The 16,865-nt window shown below is 39.3% G+C and overlaps 1 protein-coding gene across 1 annotated transcript in view; it reads right to left on the bottom strand.

The window, feature by feature from the left end:
• Positions 1 to 4,912: 4,912 nt before the first annotated feature.
• The window catches only part of LOC147115860 (paired box protein Pax-3-like), an 83,277-nt gene continuing 71,324 nt past the window's right edge, over positions 4,913 to 16,865 (bottom strand). The window contains exon 8 of the mRNA XM_085990490.1: positions 4,913 to 8,997. Within this exon, the coding sequence (XP_085846616.1) occupies positions 8,644 to 8,997 (354 nt within the window). The 3' untranslated portion in view covers positions 4,913 to 8,643. The remainder of the gene's footprint in view (positions 8,998 to 16,865) is intronic.

The following is a 16,865-nucleotide window of genomic DNA, read 5'->3' as shown; positions in this document are numbered from 1 at the left end:
CCACCCAACCTGCCTCTGATTGCGCCTGCATGGACCCCAGAAAATTCCGGCCATAGAGCTTGCACACTGCTGAATTCCTTTTTGTAGGCATGTAAGAAATAGGATCAAATGAGTTGGTCGGCTGTGGAGTTTCTTGTGAAAGCTCAACAGGATGGCTTTAGTCTTGCCATGTTGAGCCGCAGAAAGTTCTGCTTCATCACGACTTAATATCAGGCAGGCAGTTGAACAGATCAGTGACAGTTGTGGAATCAGGAGTGATGCTGGAGAGTTAAAGTTGGGTTTCATTGACATACAAATCAAAGCTGATGTCATGCTTACCGATAATGTTGCTAAGGGGCAGCATTACATAGAATTACATCAAATATACAGCACAGAAATCGGTCATTTGGCCCAACTAGTCTGTGCTAGTGTTTATATTCTACACAAATCTCCTGCCATTCTATCTACCTCATCTCAGCCTTTCAACATATCTTTCTATTCCTTTTTCTCTCATGTACTTGTCTAGTTTCCTTTTGAAAGCATCTAAGCTATTTGCCTCAACCACTTCCTGTGGTAGCGACTTCCACATTCTAACCACTCTCTGAGTAAAATAATTTCTCCCTATTTGCCTATTGGATTGACTGGTAACTATCTTGTATTTATGGCCCCTAGTTTTGGATTCTCCCAAAAGTGCAAATATTCTCTCCACATTAACCCATTCATAATTTTAAAGACCTCGATCAGGTCACCTCTAAGTCTTCTCTTTTCTAAAGAAAATGTCCCAACCTGTTCAATCTTTCCTGATAGCAGAATTCTCTCAGTTCTGGGAGATGAAGAGTAAAAGGAGCCAAGGATCAAATCTTGGACACACTAGCGGTGGCGTGTGAAGGAGAAACCATTGTTGGGAATCATGATTCAAATGGAACCATAGAAGTGAACCATAGAGAGGCACAAGAAGAGGAGAGTGTGGTTGACCATGTTCATTGGTGCAGAGAGGGTCAAGGATGATGAGGAGGGACACAGAATGTTGTTTGTGACTTTGACCAGGATGTTCTCATTGCTGTGGGAGGGATGGAAGCTAGACTGAAGGGATTCAAACAATGAGTAGTTGAAGAGGTGGGCATGGAGTTGAATGATCCTAACACATTCCAGAACCTTAGAAAGGAAGGGGAAATTGGAAATGGGACATTGGTTGTCAAGAACAGAGAGGTTAAGGGTAAGCTTTTTAAGGAGCAGGGTGATTGCAGTAATTTTGAAAGAGGGGAATCAATGTCTAAAGAAAGGAAACTGTCAACAGTATCGCTCAGTATCGGGTCAGGGAGTGAAAGTTGAGTAGTTAGGAGTTGAGTTGTCAGAGAGTCAAGGGAGCATCAAGTGGGTCTCTTATTGGAGATGAGTCTGGTGACGAGTGGGATAGAGATAGGGGAGAAGCCATTAAGTATTGTGAGGTCTGATCTGTGGAAGGAGGTGATCTGAGAATGGTTGAGATGATTGCAGCATGTGAACATAAATCCACAAGCTTCTTGCATCTTGCGTAAGGACATAGCGGTCAGGGGAGAGAGCTCAAAAGAAGTAGTTCATAATGGAAAAGAGGAAATTGGGATTGTAGCACATAACAGAAACACAGGAACCTGCAGAAGGTGCTAATTAGGGTCTAAGTAGTTATAATAGTTTCTACCATGGCTTGAGTCAGTGGGCAAATCCAATTTCCTATTTTTTACCTTTAAATGGCTGCAACCCTCTAAATTTTCCTAACAGCACACCAAATGCCCTGGCCCTTTCCCACCAAATAGCCTGCCACTTTCCCCCATTAATGCATTCCCTGCATTTGGACCAATGTGCAGAGGGAATGCATTCTAATTAGTCAAATGATCTGCCTTTATGAACTTCAAGTCATTGAGGTAATAGCACACACGCAGTATGCTTAAGGAGCAGAAGCCCCACACAGAATTGGCCCCAAAATGAATTGCTTTGAAGTGTAGTGATTGTCATTATGTAGGCAAACCTGTGAACTATTTTGCACACGGGAAGATCCCATAAATAGCAATAAAGAAAGAATTTGCATTTATATAGTACCTTTGACAACTTCAGGATGTCCCAAACCACTTCACAACCAACAAAGTACTTTTTGAAACACAGTCACTGTTGTAATGTAGTGAATGTGGCAGCAAACTTTTGCACAGCAAGGTCCCGAAGACAGCAATGAGATAAATGACCAGTTAATCTGTTTTGATGGTGTTGGCTGAGGGATGAATGTTGGCTGGGACTCCAGTGGAATTCTCCAGTCTTCTTTGATCAGTCCCAGTCTTGTCCTATTTCACTTATTGTTCTATTAGGTTTTCTAGCCAGAAATACAATGGCCCGGATTTTGCAGTAAGAATAATGGTGAGGCTATCAGCATTCACCATTATTAAGGAGTAAATCGGACAGCAACTTCCGGCAGTTAAATGCAGAAATCAGGAAGTTGCTGTCCGATAGGCCATGCTCTTCCAGAAGCTGCATTATACTGGTATCTCACTGAGAGACTTGGCATTCAAATACATGCAATGATGTGAAGTTGGATATTTACCCACTAGATACCCACTAAACATGCCACAAAAAGGTATGGCTTGTCCATTTAAGTATAAGTGAAATTTTAATGGCGTGGTAAATCTTAATTACTGCCAAACAACCTCTCTGGCACTGAAAATTTACTTTTAGAAGTGTGGAGTCTCATTCCTTCAGATTTTAATTATTGTTGGAGATTTTAAAAAATTTAAATACATTTTTTTACTTTTTCTTTCTGTCTCTTTTATCTCTCTCTTAATCCAATCTTTCTTTCCTTCTCTTTATTCCGCTGACTGTACATGATTTTACATTGCATTAAATATTCCAACTTACACTTCCTGGTTCAGACTCTGCATGCCTCAGTAAGGATTCTTCAATCTGATTGATTGAGGAGACACGCCTTTGCTTGCCCTGTTCACACAGGTCCCAGATCCTCTGCAGGAAGTGCCGTGTTGTTTCAGCTCTCTAATTGCCGCAAATTATAGTGTAAAAGCCCACAGAAAGGACTGGATTTTCTTAGCGGTGTCGGGATGGTGGTGGGATAGCTGGTTGCTGGGTTCCAGTCCCACTCCCGGCTGCAGCCGCTCTGTCAAAGGGATTTTCCCTTGATTGGCCTTGTTAAGCCTGCCCTGCGGGCTTCCCAGCCAATTAACAGGAAGCGGGTCTGGTGACATTATTTGATGACGCATCATCAGCCGGTTTCCTTAAAGGGACCACGGCCACATTGAGTTTGACTGTTGTTCTATCATTGTTTGAAAGCATTGAGGTGCTGTAAACACTGACAAGCAATGCACAAAGGTGGACGCTTGCATCCAGGCTCGCCAATGACTCCCTCCATATGCTTATGCAGGGAGTCACAGCAGGCGGGGCATTTCTCTTCCCTTCCAAGGGCAGAGGAGACCTTCCCAGGACACCAATGCAGCTCGGTTGCACATTGCACAGGAGGGCAAAAGCAGGGATGTCATCAGGGGTCCCTGGCTGAAGTGGCACCAACCTGTCAATGATCTCAGTAGATCACAAAACGTTACTGCAAAGCCACACTCAAACTCACCCTGCTGTGCCACTCAACACATTCCCATCACTCTGCCTTCCATACCCTTCTCCTGCACATCCTTACCTTGCACCTACACCCATCCCTCTCTATCTACATTATCACTTCCCCCTCTCACTAGTCACCCCTCACACTCACCCTCATCCTACTGCAAGCATACCAACTAACAACACACAAGGGTAGGCACTTGAGAGGTTTAGCCAATGTCCATGTGACGTTTCTGGTAATATGTTGTCATACAGTGAAATCTATATTTTCAACACTGCCCTTTATTGAACAGATCTGTGCGCACCTTGAGAACTTTCTTACTGAGTTCCAGTGGAATATTGAGACATAACTCCTCCCCACCCACCCCCACCCCCAACCCCACTATAGTGATGAGTTTGCATGGAATGGCTTGGACATTAAAGGGATGCTTTACGATGCTGATGTATGATGGTGTCAACCTGGCGCATTATGTGTCAAGTGAAGTAAATCTGGCCATGGTGATGCCATCGCTGGCCTCCCGGGCAGCAATGTTGTCAGGGACTGATGCCCTGTGTCCTATGCGGCATCAGGTGATGGCGGAGAAGGTTGGTGATGTTGGTGTGCCTGGTGATGTTGGTGTTGGGGCTGACTGTGGAAGGATTCAGAGGACCAAGGTCTAATTTTTTCAAGGGAACCGATGTTGCTGCAATAGATGGCAGCTGCAGTTGAGATGACAGAAGCGATCTGTCAATGGTGAGAGAGGTTATCCCAATGGGATGTCACTGGACATACAGTTGGCTCTAAACACTTGCAAGCTAAAGAAATCTCTATATGTATTACAAATGCAGTAACCAACAGTTCCTGCGCTTTGAAACTGACTGTCTGCAACATGGCATCCATTACACCACTTCTGCAGCTATCAGCTTATCAGATACATCAGAGCAGACTCAACTCATGCCAGGGTAAACTGGCGTGTTCCCCAAGCAGCGGGTAACCTGTGGGGGAGCTCGTAAAATTGGCCATTTAATGATCTCAATTGTCTTTCCCGCCGCTTGGTGTTGGGTCAGTTCTTCGCTGACAGACCCAATACCTGGGAGACTCACGAGGAGGGGGTTTGACAGTGGGTTTCCTACCCGCTGTCAATCTTTGCTATTTTGACAGTGGACCTACCTCCAAACCCGCCCTCTGAGCACCGGCAAAATTCTGGCCAAAGTCTGTGGGCAAGTGTAAATGCAATGAATGGCGAGTGCTATTCATTTGCTGCTGACCACAAAATCCGGGCCAATATTATTAGGAATCCATTGCACTATGTATAGCCATATATGATAAATGGGACTCATATTCGGTTGGTTGATTTTCTTAGCTGTTTATTTTTTATTATAAATAGTAAATATTCACTGTGTTTGTACAGGAAAGAGAATCTTTACATCAAGGCTGTATTTTGCAGTCAAATGACAAACAGAAGGTTGGATGACAGACACTTCAAAACATTCAGTTCCATTCAGTTCCATCACCCATTAAAACCAGGATGTGACAGAAGAGGTCACATCATCTACATCATTGTACTTAATGGCAGTAATTATCTAACTTGTTTCTACATGCTAAGCAAAAATGTACATATCATGAGATACATGCTAAATTCTAAAATAGTTGAATATATAGGAATAAATAATAGCCTCTCTATGAATGCCTATGCTGCAATGCAACAACTTAACAGGTTGATATCATAATCATAATTAAGTTTATGGACAAAGTCATGGGAAATATTACCACAAACTCCTACAAGTATATAAACATCAAGCTACCAAACTTTCTGTGTGATTCTGGAACCATATTTGTGAAAGGTTGTATGATAATGTCCAAATTGCCACTATATTTTAAGCATTTAGCAGAAAGGTAGTAACAGTCCATTATGAACGATTCCTGAAATTCCTGCTATCTACACATACCATTCCTCTAGTCTTACTAAAATAAGATATGGTTTTCAGTCTGTGATATAAACATTACACATGTTGTTTTTCTACACATCAGATTTTAAAGTTGAGAATTTTATGTACAATATCAGCGGAATGTATATTTTCCTCAGCTCTTGTATATTCTTAACAATGCCCAAAACACCTGTCAGTAAACATCTTATATAGTCAACCAATTAAATTACAATGATGTCAAGAAAAAAATAGAATACAGTACAATACTTTCAAGAAATACCATGGTAGACACAGAAGTACATAATATTGCACATTGCTGTTTCATCACTAAAGCTGGAGTTAGTTTGTTGCTTTTGTTCTTTTTGCACTGAATACATTTTGATAATGTACTTAATTATGGAACTTTAAACAGCTCCATTTATTTCTGACTAAAGGACACCCTTCCTTCATTTTACTTGGTCCTTTATTTGGGTAATTTTAATCCATTCATTGGCAGAGACAGAAACCAGAGTGGCTCTTGTGGTAAACATTTAGATTAAAAAAGGAAATGGTGGTTGTTTACATGTTGTTTTGTCATTGACGACTACTTCAAAATACTTCAGTTGTAATAGGTTAATCTATTGCCATGGGGAACAACCCTTCAAATGATCAGTGAAGTCTGCCCTCAAAGTTAATTTTAGAGCCAAGCCACATGGGGTGTCACAATTTAATGAGAATCAATGAGCCATTGGTGACTAAACGAGCATTGTTTGGTACATTGGTAACCAGCAAATAGAGGTTAATGCAGTCGAGAGCTACCATGTAGTGGATATGATTTCATTAGCCAAGATCTGCAAGCCAAGTAAACCATGGCAAAATATTCTACAGGTCATTCACAATTAAGTGAACAGGATGTTTTGAAGTAGAATTGTTTTTCTTTTGTGAGAGTGGTCCATCTGAAGACTTACTTGAATTAACAGCCACCTGTAGAAATGGTTCTCAATCAGTTTTTCACTATAATCCTGATCAAGTTACACAGATATAATTAATATTGAATGCTTGAAGCATGCACAATATTTCATTATTGTGGCAATAACTTGGAAAGAGTTCTTACTCATCATTTACTGAATGCTTGCCACAAATCCTTAATCGTATGTGTGGGCCACAAATGGGAATTAATTTTCTCCATCTTCTTCTCTAAACAGAAGAGTCAACGTCTAAGGCAAAAGAAGTAATATTTAAACCAAAACTTAGAACAAGGGACTCTTCCTTTGATCACAAATGAAAACCATTATCAGAGAAAGACAAGAGTTGGCTTGTTTCTGGGGAACAGATCCAACCGTTGTGGGCACCATAGTCCCATTATGTTTGTGGGTCCAGAACAAGGGTCGTTTCAACTTTTTATGGACAGTTTCACTCATGCTATATCTGGCTTCAGATAATGAAAGGCACCTGTAATGGAAGTAAAAGAAACTTAGGAATGCTTCTTGTGACAACATCGTTGCAAGGGGCCATGTCAAATGCAGGTACAATGTTGTCAGGGGTAATCATGACCTGCCAAAACTATGAGGGTTACTTTGTTTATATTAGGACAAGTTTGACAGTACCACACGGATCCAGGAATATTGTCCAAGATGAGGCCTGATTTGGCCTTTTTCGGAACATGTGTTTTTAATAGTGACATTCCAGTGGCTGTTTTATTTTTTGACAGACCTTGGCCTTAGGTTCTACATAAATGGCAAGCATATATTAGGTCTCGGTAATTAATCATATCAAGATGCTGCTGACAGCACTGAAGATAATTATATATAGTGCTTTAACTCAGCCCGTCAACAAAATTATTTTATTAGAAATAGGCAGAATTTTTAAGTGCATGGCAATGTTTTTTTTGTGGATATTTTGTACCCATTATCTGAGTGATCTAACCCAATTTGTTGACTTTCCAGTGAGCTCATTATAACGAAGATTCTTCTTGCCAAAATGAACTTTTATTCCATTTGTGCTAACTCCCTTTTATGAACCAACAGTAGCACTTTAATCACAACCACAGATTTGTTTAGCTTCTCAGTTGTGGAGGAAGGGAAGCTTAAGAGGAAAGATTTACCAATTAATGTTAACATATCATTTGCAGCACCTTTAAGCCTTCACAAGTATAAAAGAAGTGTAGTGTGCAAAAAACATTAACAGGTTGAAATTCCACTCTGTACACTGGTTAAAGTGTTCACATCAAATTCTTCTGTATGCTTTTTTAAGGGAGTTGTAAGCCTGTCTCATTTAAATGAGTTAATAACTGTTCAAATAGCATACACAGAACTTGACAATGCAATAACCAGTGGATTAAAAAGAGTAGGCAGAGAGATTTGAATCCCTGCATTATCACTGAATAAAACTCGTGTTTCTGAAGTAAAATATGATACAATTCACAAAACTTCCACTCCAGTGAAAATTAAGATTAAAAAATAATGGACTGAAATTTTGGATTGCACACCAACTAGAAACAGATACTGTGTCACTTAGTTAGAAAGGAATATAAAAGAGATGTTGACTAAGCTTTAGTTAGTATAGTTCAAAGCAAACAGTTCTTTAAAAAAAACCTGGGTTAAAACTATGATAGGACAGCCTATAAATAATTAAACAGTTAGTGTTCTTTATTCATTAATTAAAGCAGCAGCCCAGCTAATATAAGAAATAAAGTATCATCTGGCTGCATACTATAAAGGCAGATGTTTACAGCCACAAGATTAAATATTTTCATGGTAACAGATTTTTGGCAGCCTAATAGAACTAGAGGGGAAAAAAGCTGAATGTAGTCCGGCCAGACTGTGGTAACTTCCAATGTGTCGAGTGCTATCCAAATACAGGGCAAGACATTACATTTTCCAAGCTCAGAACAGCACAGTATAGAAAAATGTCACCCTTTCTTTTGTTTCTCAAATTTAATATCATTTTAATCCTGAAAAGTCTGTATGGTGATATTGGCCCCTCCCCTCATCATGGTTCCTCTGAACCAAATTAAAATGTTGACCGAATACTAACTTTTCTTTCCATTAACTTTTGTCTGCTCTGCTTATGCATATGGCTGGGATGTTGCACTATGTGCCAAACATACTAAAAGAGCAATATACTTTGCAATTATTTCAAAACATATTTGTACACAAGACTAATAAGTCATACTGAATTTCACATTCATCATCAAAGTTTGTACACTGAGTCACACATTTTAATACAAATCGATGAAGGATGGGGTGGGTAGGCATTTTTATAGCTAAATGTATTGCTTAGATTTACATGGCACTTACTTTGCCCATATTGTCCATACTGGTATCCTGCCACTGAATCCATGCTGTAACCTGAGGAGCTGTAAGTTGATGGGCAGTATGACTGTGAGGTGGGCAAGCTGTCGAGAGGCTTCATAGGGTCCAGCCGCTGACTACAGCTGGCAGAAACTGAAGTGGATGGTTCCAGACCTCCAGTTAGTGGTGACAGGGCATAGTCAGTTTGTGGTTGGTGCGGAACACCACCAGGATTTGCCAGGAGTCCCATTACCTGCAGGAATGTAAAATTCCACCGTTAATAATATACCAATACCATGGCTATATTTTATTTACATATGTATGACTGTTTTATTATTATTTGTACTGTACTTTTAATGCACTTCACACAGTTCATTATGCAGTGGGGTTGTGATCCCTAATGTTAAATGTTGCAATCTTGCCCAGCACTCTCTGGATCTCACAATATGACCACATTAAAAATTACAGAACATATTGCAGTAATCCAAAGGTAGATTTTTCATCCTATACTTCATTTTCAAGTCAAACCAGGAGAAAAGAACAATGAGACATGATTTATAAACTGAGGAAATTGTGAGGTAAGCATGATCTGTGGCATCATTTCTTTGCAATTAGGACTGCAAACCTATGGGGGAAAAAACCCTAAGGAGTGTAGCGAATTCAGTTAGATAGATGGTTCAGCAAGAAGTGGAAGAACAACTGATTTGATTCTGGAGCAGGATGAAGCTGACACTGCGGTCTGGATTTTCCTCCACTATCCCACCTCAAATCAGATAGGACAGTGGTAGAAACAGTGAGGGAAAATAAGAAGGTAAGGCCTACCACTGCCCCCCTGCCCCAGCATGATTTCCCTCCCCAGCCAACCCCCAGCAGGACCACCCTTTCCCTTCACCTTGCATGTAAAAGCCAATGGAGGCAGGTCCTGGGTTCCAGGTGGATTTTCCTCCTGCCTACCATTCTAGCCGCTGCTCCCCAGCACCACCACGTGAAGCCTGGCAGTAGTCCCTGGTACCAGCACGAAGGTCACAAAGTGTCCTGATGGAGGAAGAGAGTCTAGTAGCAGCTTCTTATCCCTCCATTTTGGCCTATTCCTTCACCTGCTGAAGGTCTCAGCCAAGGCCTTCAGTAAGTGAGTTGCTGCAGTCTTCAGAGCCTTGCGGCCCCATTAAAATGGCCTCCCGCCTCTTCTGGTGCTGCAGGGATCATGCCAGGAGCCTGTCATTAGTAGATAATGGCCCCTGACCTGTGAACTGGGCCATAGTCATGGTGGGATTGGGATAGCAGGTAAATGTCCCGCCCCAATCCTATAGAGGCATACAGAAAATCCAGCCCAGTCTATTTAAACAGTGCCAGAATCAGTACAAAACAAATGAGCTGAAATGGCCAAATGGCCTTTCTCTTTCCTAGTTTTCCTTATATTCTCAGGTGGAGCATGTAGAAAAATGAGAATGGTTGCTGGTGAGTGACTTGGAGTTTTGGCAGGTATCCAAGTCATTGTGCCAGGATGCAGGAGCAAGTAGTACACACAAACACACAAAAGTGAAGGACCGAAAAAGTCCAGTTGGTCCATCAAACTAGGCCGTTTGACTGCTACACCCCATCACCCTGATCCCCCCAAACCCCCACCCCCACTTCACCAGTAGCAATAGAGAATCTCCACTTCAACCAAACTAATGTTCCTATATTTTCCAGATGTTGAAGATTTAGCAAAGACTGCTGGATAATACTAGATGATAAGATTGGTTTGCATTCAAGGTCAACTTCTATGATTCAAATAGCTAACATTAGAATAAATAAATATGTCTATATATATATATTAAAATTGCATTTTTAAGAGTTCTCTTAGTTTCAGGTACAACTTTAGACACAAAAGTATAAGAGGATTGTCAGCTCCTACACATTGCACTCAGTCAATTTTTGAAAGGTCACAATGGAATGTATTTCTTTGCTTTGAATTTGTGCAGTATCATCTTCCACAAACATAAAAAGCAGCACTCAAAAGTAAAATTGCTGCCAGTTTATAAACAGGTACAGGACAGTCTACTGAAGAGTAATTTCTTGTCAAATGCAATTTACATCTATGGACCAATTTTGGGATCAAATAACAGTGAAAAGGTGAAATCCTCATAAGAATAATTTTAATTGAGAGTAAGTTTTTTTTGGTTGGGAAGGGACAATGCTACTTTTTCCTAAGAGGAACTTGATACACTCTCTTTAATACTTCTATAACCTAAGGCGTTGTGGTATTCTTTCAATTGTATGAACCTACCCACAGGCAAAACCTTAATATGTTTGGAGGAATGCCAGTGAAAGGATTAAATATTTTAAAGTTTCCTGTTGTTCACAAAAAGTCAGTTGATGACCCTGAATATCCACCAATGCAATTTATTAAGTGCTAATTGTTCTTTGGTAATGTTGGATAAGGGAAAACTTGCAAGGAAAATAAGATAACTTGAAATTTTGTAACACAACCTCCACTTCAGTGTAAGTTGTTCCTAAATGTTGCAGTATAAACAACCAACCTTGTGTCCTGAATATTTAAATGACTTATTGTACATCAACACATTCAATTTTAATTATTTGTCTGTTTCCTAATAAGTGAAGTTAGGCAAAAAAGTGACAATTGGCTTTCTATAAACTACAGATTCTTTTCTTAAAAAATTGCTAAATCTTTGTACCACAATCGGATCATTCAATTGAAACAAATGCGACAAAGAATGTTGAACAAAATTATATATTTACACAAAATTGCACTCCTCCCTCTCGGCACAGTTTTGATAGTGGATTAAACATATTTAGTTTGCTGAGGATTAAAATGAGATAAAATGGGAAACTTTGATGCTCAGAGGAGGATTGTGTATTTAAGTGTCACATTTGGATTCTAGATATCAAAATAGTGGTCAATGGGAGGTGATTTTATATGTTGAAATTCTATATCTGCATCAGGATTTTACTCATAAGGTGGGATGAATTTCCCTGGAGCTGATTTGCACTCTTAAATTTTAATGGCCCAGAATTTGCGGTTGTAATGACAGCGTAACTGTCAGTGCTCGCCATCATTACTGTGTAAAGCTGACAGCAACTTCTGGCACATGTGCAGTTAAACATGAAAATCCAGAAGTTGGTGTCAGTGATACCCTGCTCCTCCACAGGGTGCGCTGTTGCAGTCTTCACAGATGGAATCAATTAGAAATCACTGATTTGAACTTCAACTTTTTATGCACTATTCTCACTGTAAAAACCTTTGAAAAAGTTAAGTCTTATTGAATGAGATGTAACTGATTTTTTAAATGGCATACTGAGTCATAATTCCAGCTGAACAAACTCTCTGATCCTGAAAAACTAATTGTATATGTGTGGAGTGTCATTCCTCCCATTCCATGATAAAAATTGTATGATTTTTAAAATAATAAAATTAATATTTTATTTTTATAAAGTTTGTTTATGATATTTCATCTTCTACCTTAAATGCATGTGTATGTCCCAATCTTTATTTTGTTTTCTGTAAAATTATTAAAAAGTGTGTTGATAAAACCTGCTTTTTACTTCCTGATTTGCTGTCTGAGAATTCTTCAATGTGATTGGCTGCTCAGCCTGCTTGATGACATCACTGTTGCTGGATACCACAAATCCCCTATAGATGACGCTAGATGGAAAGTCACGTCAGGAAAGTGGAAATTAATGCCACAGTGCCCACTAAAACTTTGTGGGTCGCTTTCTTCGCGGTCAGCAGCGAGCATCATCACTTCGCCGCTAACCACAAAATCCAGGCCAATACCTTTAGCTCTTGATATCTTAGTGGCCCCTCTGGATCAATTGGTAAGTACACTGTCCAGTGTAGGACTCAGCCATACAGATCAGCAAGATCTCAGGTTTGATCTTTGGTCTGGGTTGTGTTAGCAGATCTCAGCAGAGTAGCTGTGTACAATAATTGTCCTCTGTGTCACTGGACCAGGCAGGAGAGTGGAGGTGAGTGGTATCTTGATCCCTATCACTAGTCATTGATTCCTACTGGAAAATGTGTGTCTATGGGTGTAGGGTAGAGCACAGGGTGTAACTCAGCTGTGATCTACCAAAAGTCGTATAACTTGTTAACATTCACAGTCTAGGCTCACACGTGTGAGCAATTCGGATGAGGTGCTGAAGGGTGACTAATGCCTGTGGAACTGTAGTCCAGTTTGAGTCAGCACCTTAAGGAGGAGAACAGAGAGAGTTAGAGGGTAGATGGAAAAAACACTTAAAATTAATTTCTGGAAATGAATAGCATCTTTTATGTTTGACTTTTGTTGAATAATTTTGGAAACTTCACGCTTTCATTTTGTCACAAGACTTTTTTTCTGAAAACATAACTCAAGGATTATTTTGAAATTTTGTTTCCATGATTTCATGCAGAATTTTATACAATCTGATCATAAAAATTATTAGGATTAAATGCACCTTTTGTGTGTTTTTAGTTAGTCATCCTGCCAATGCAGTATTATCACAAGTTAGCCATCTACCAATGATAACCATTTCAAATGCATGTTGACTATGAAATCCATTAACTGCTTACATTGATTTCCAATAATATTTTAGCATAAAAATTCAGAAAATCAATTTTTTTAGAACTGTTTGTGATAAACCCTTACATGTCTATTGAGTAATGTTTTCTGCCCTGAGTGGTTTACTGCTGATAAGAATGCTCCAGGAATCAACCTGCAGTTGATTAACAGCAAAATAATTAGATTTTAGTAATTTCTGCATGGTTCTTTGAGAACAAGAAAAAGAAAGTAGCCTGGAGGCACAGAGTGTCAGCTAAGGTATTTCAATGTGACCTTCTCACTTAAAGCATGGAGTTACAGGAAGGGCAGAACTAGTCTGCACCAAATCATACTGCAAATACTGAATGAAAGCAGGACTAGTCTAGAGCATTCACCCCCTGCCTGTAGGTACCAGGGTGTTTCCATCAGTAAAGAGATGATTCTCTAAATGCCTGGGAGTAAAAGATGAATTTGCTGGAGAATTGACAATTTTCAGTTTTGAATTTTGCAAAGCTCATAGTTTAGGCAGGTTACAGACAAAATAAGTAAGTATGTTGGCGCTCAGTCATTTCTCCTTCTCTCCAAAAAAGAACCTTTCCAACATTTTCAACCCCTGGCCTCTCTCAGATGAGATTACTAAAAAAGCACCATTTTATTCCATAGACTAATGTCCACTGGGAACAAAGTTAAGACAACAAAAACTCATTTAACTTGGTATTAAGCATTGAGATGAATTCACAAATTCATGGGGAAATCTATAGTGAATGGGAAAGAAACTAAAACCTTCTCAATAGTCTAAAGGCTGTATTGGTTTTCAATTTTATAGCAATTTAACGTCAGAATGAAATCATGGAAATGTATTATGTACTTTATTAAATCATATTAATGATAAAAGAATGAGATGGGTACCTTTTATTATGATATAATATGAGATGTATTGCACAGATCTTTGACACACTATAAAACGGCAAACACACTCTCAACAACACATATTTTAATTGCAAAAAAGTTCACATTTCTGGCAAAAATAGCCTCTGTTTGTCTTTTATAACATTTGACTTATAAGTTACGTTTGAGCCTGTTTATTATTGTTTAACTGTGACTACAAGATAAATGTGAGCTGTGCACTAGAAAACATTACTAAAAACAATCTTTCTATTTTGTAAGTGCTGTAACTAGTGTGGATGGAAAATGCTGTCAGAATCTGTTGAAACACTTCTGCAAAAGCTAAGAGCAAAATCTTAGTATATTATTTATGTCACGTTAAATGTATCTTCTACAGGTAGGCATGGGGTTTTGGTTCCAAGGAACCCTTGTTTACAAGAACCTATACACCATTTCATATCAGGAAGTGACTGAGCACTGCTTACTGACCTTTAACAAACTGAAGGCAGTAACAAATTCATGTTCAGTTACAGTTAACAGCTCAGCTTGAGATTGAACTATACTGCCTTTATGCTGCAACTTTGGCACTCGTACCATGTCTAGAATTTTGGTGCACTAAGAAAAATGTTAACACTAACACAGCCTCCTGTCTATTATATTTTTAATAATCCGGAGAGCTGACGACCTGGTTGGCTTGTCTCAATAAGTAAAGATCTCACGAGCAATTAGGGGCCTGTCTAATCATGGACCCTTGCTCACATCACGCCACAATTGTTCCAAATATATAAACACAGTACAGGCCTTCTGGCGAACTCCCCATAACATCAATTGATTTAGCGGAAGGCCCTAAAAATAGGCCAGAACTCGGATACACTAGGTCCCAGCCTTCCCTGCAAGTTTTGGGAACCACTTGTCCATCCCCAAACATGACCTCCTGCATTAAAGGGGGAAGGGCAAGAGCAGGGAGTTCCTGCTTCTCCTGCCTGCTAGCCCAATGTTAATTAGTTGCTCTTCCACTGACCCAGCAACTCTGGCATATCTCCAGCAATCTAGAGTTCTAGTGGTGTTTAGCACTTGCAACAGTGCTCGTAAAAGATGATCCTGCATCGCAGCATGCTTTTGAAAGATCTGACCCGGCCTCCTGCAGTCATTTTCATTTCTAATGATTGAAAAGGGCTCCCTTGTCAGCTTTTTCTAATCATTGGAAATCTTACTGGAAACCAGAAGTAAGTACCTAGAAAGCTGTGCATGTGATTGAGTGTGCATTCAGAGTTTGGCATTTCCTCTACTGCACAACAGTAGAACTGAGCAACATTACTTCATCTGCCTGCTCGCATTGCTGTTCTAAATGCAGCAGATTGTACATCGCTTGCTACAGTACATCTTCGACATATGAGATTCAGTGAGTGTCGAGATTATATGCTTTAAGATTAGAGGCACCAGTTTCCATTGATCTGTGAGATACATCCCACTGCTCTTTATGGGCTAACAATGGAGGATTAGCTCTACTATAGCAGGTAGTCACTTCATTATAATAGGAGCTGTATTTCCAAATTCATTTAAATGGTAAGTGAATTGGGAGGCTGGAATTGTTTCACTCTAAATGGAAATTCACAATATCGAGTTCACTTTAAGCAAGTTCCACTGTATAAGCCTTAATGCTATGTCGGTACTGATTTCTGGAAGGTAAAGCAGTAAAAGCTAAAATGATATGAGTATTAAATGTAATCATTTGACTTAATTATATTCAAACCTCCATAATAACAAGGGAAAACTGAACTATGGAACTCTTCAAACAAGCATATACATTCTTCCTACTTTACAATTGGCCCAAAACTGTATGGGGACTGATAACACCAAAGAAGAAGCTTACAATTTCTCTTTTCTTGGCCAATATTTTTAACGGGCCATACAGCTGTCTTAAAGTAAATAAGGAGATAAACTTGAAAACATCACAAAATGCTCCCAGTGCATGAACTGTAATATTTGTCGATGTGTCGTCATGGTTCACAAAACTGATCATCCATGCAAACGTATTCCAGCTGCTACTGGCTAGGAGGATGACCAGAAAAAAATCCAAATTTAAATTATATAATTCATACAAAGATCACCATAGTAAACTTAAACAATCCTTGTCTATATAACAAATGTGCAGCCTTAAAGTGCAGGTGAATAACAAGGATCAACTATGGCTGCGTCTGAACCCCTGGTATCATTCTCATCATCCCTGGTGGAGCAGTAAAATACTTTGATGTTGACACCACCTTAGGTGCATTCACATAACATACATTTTCTCTTTGCAATTCTGTGAAACTATAACTTTTATGTGGATTTTTTTTTTTAAGTACCTGATACCATATTATTTTGTCTTCAGTTTGTAACAGAACTTCTAAGGACTTGAGTTATATGTAAATCTGGGGAATTAAATGAAATCTGTTTTGTGACCTTTTGTAACTTTAAATTTAGAATGTACCTATCTGATGGTGCACCAGTGCATCCAAATGAGTTACTGGCAAACTGAAGTTTTTTCATTTTCTTATCAGTGGCGTTTTAAATATTTTGCTCTCTTATGCTCATATGGTTTTAATCATCAACTTTCATAATATTTTCATATGTAAAAAAAAATACAATGAACTATGACTATACAATGCAGGAAAAGGTTTTTTTTTGCCATTGTATCATTTTACATCTTTAATATATCCATTATGGCCATTGC

The sequence above is a fragment of the Somniosus microcephalus genome, chromosome 6 (assembly GCF_052327205.1).
Source record: "Somniosus microcephalus isolate GS21.2 chromosome 6, FLI_Smic_1.0, whole genome shotgun sequence".
Lineage (NCBI taxonomy): Eukaryota > Metazoa > Chordata > Chondrichthyes > Squaliformes > Somniosidae > Somniosus > Somniosus microcephalus.
Note: the sequence above shows the minus strand (reverse complement) of the source record. Positions and strands in the feature narration are given on the sequence as shown.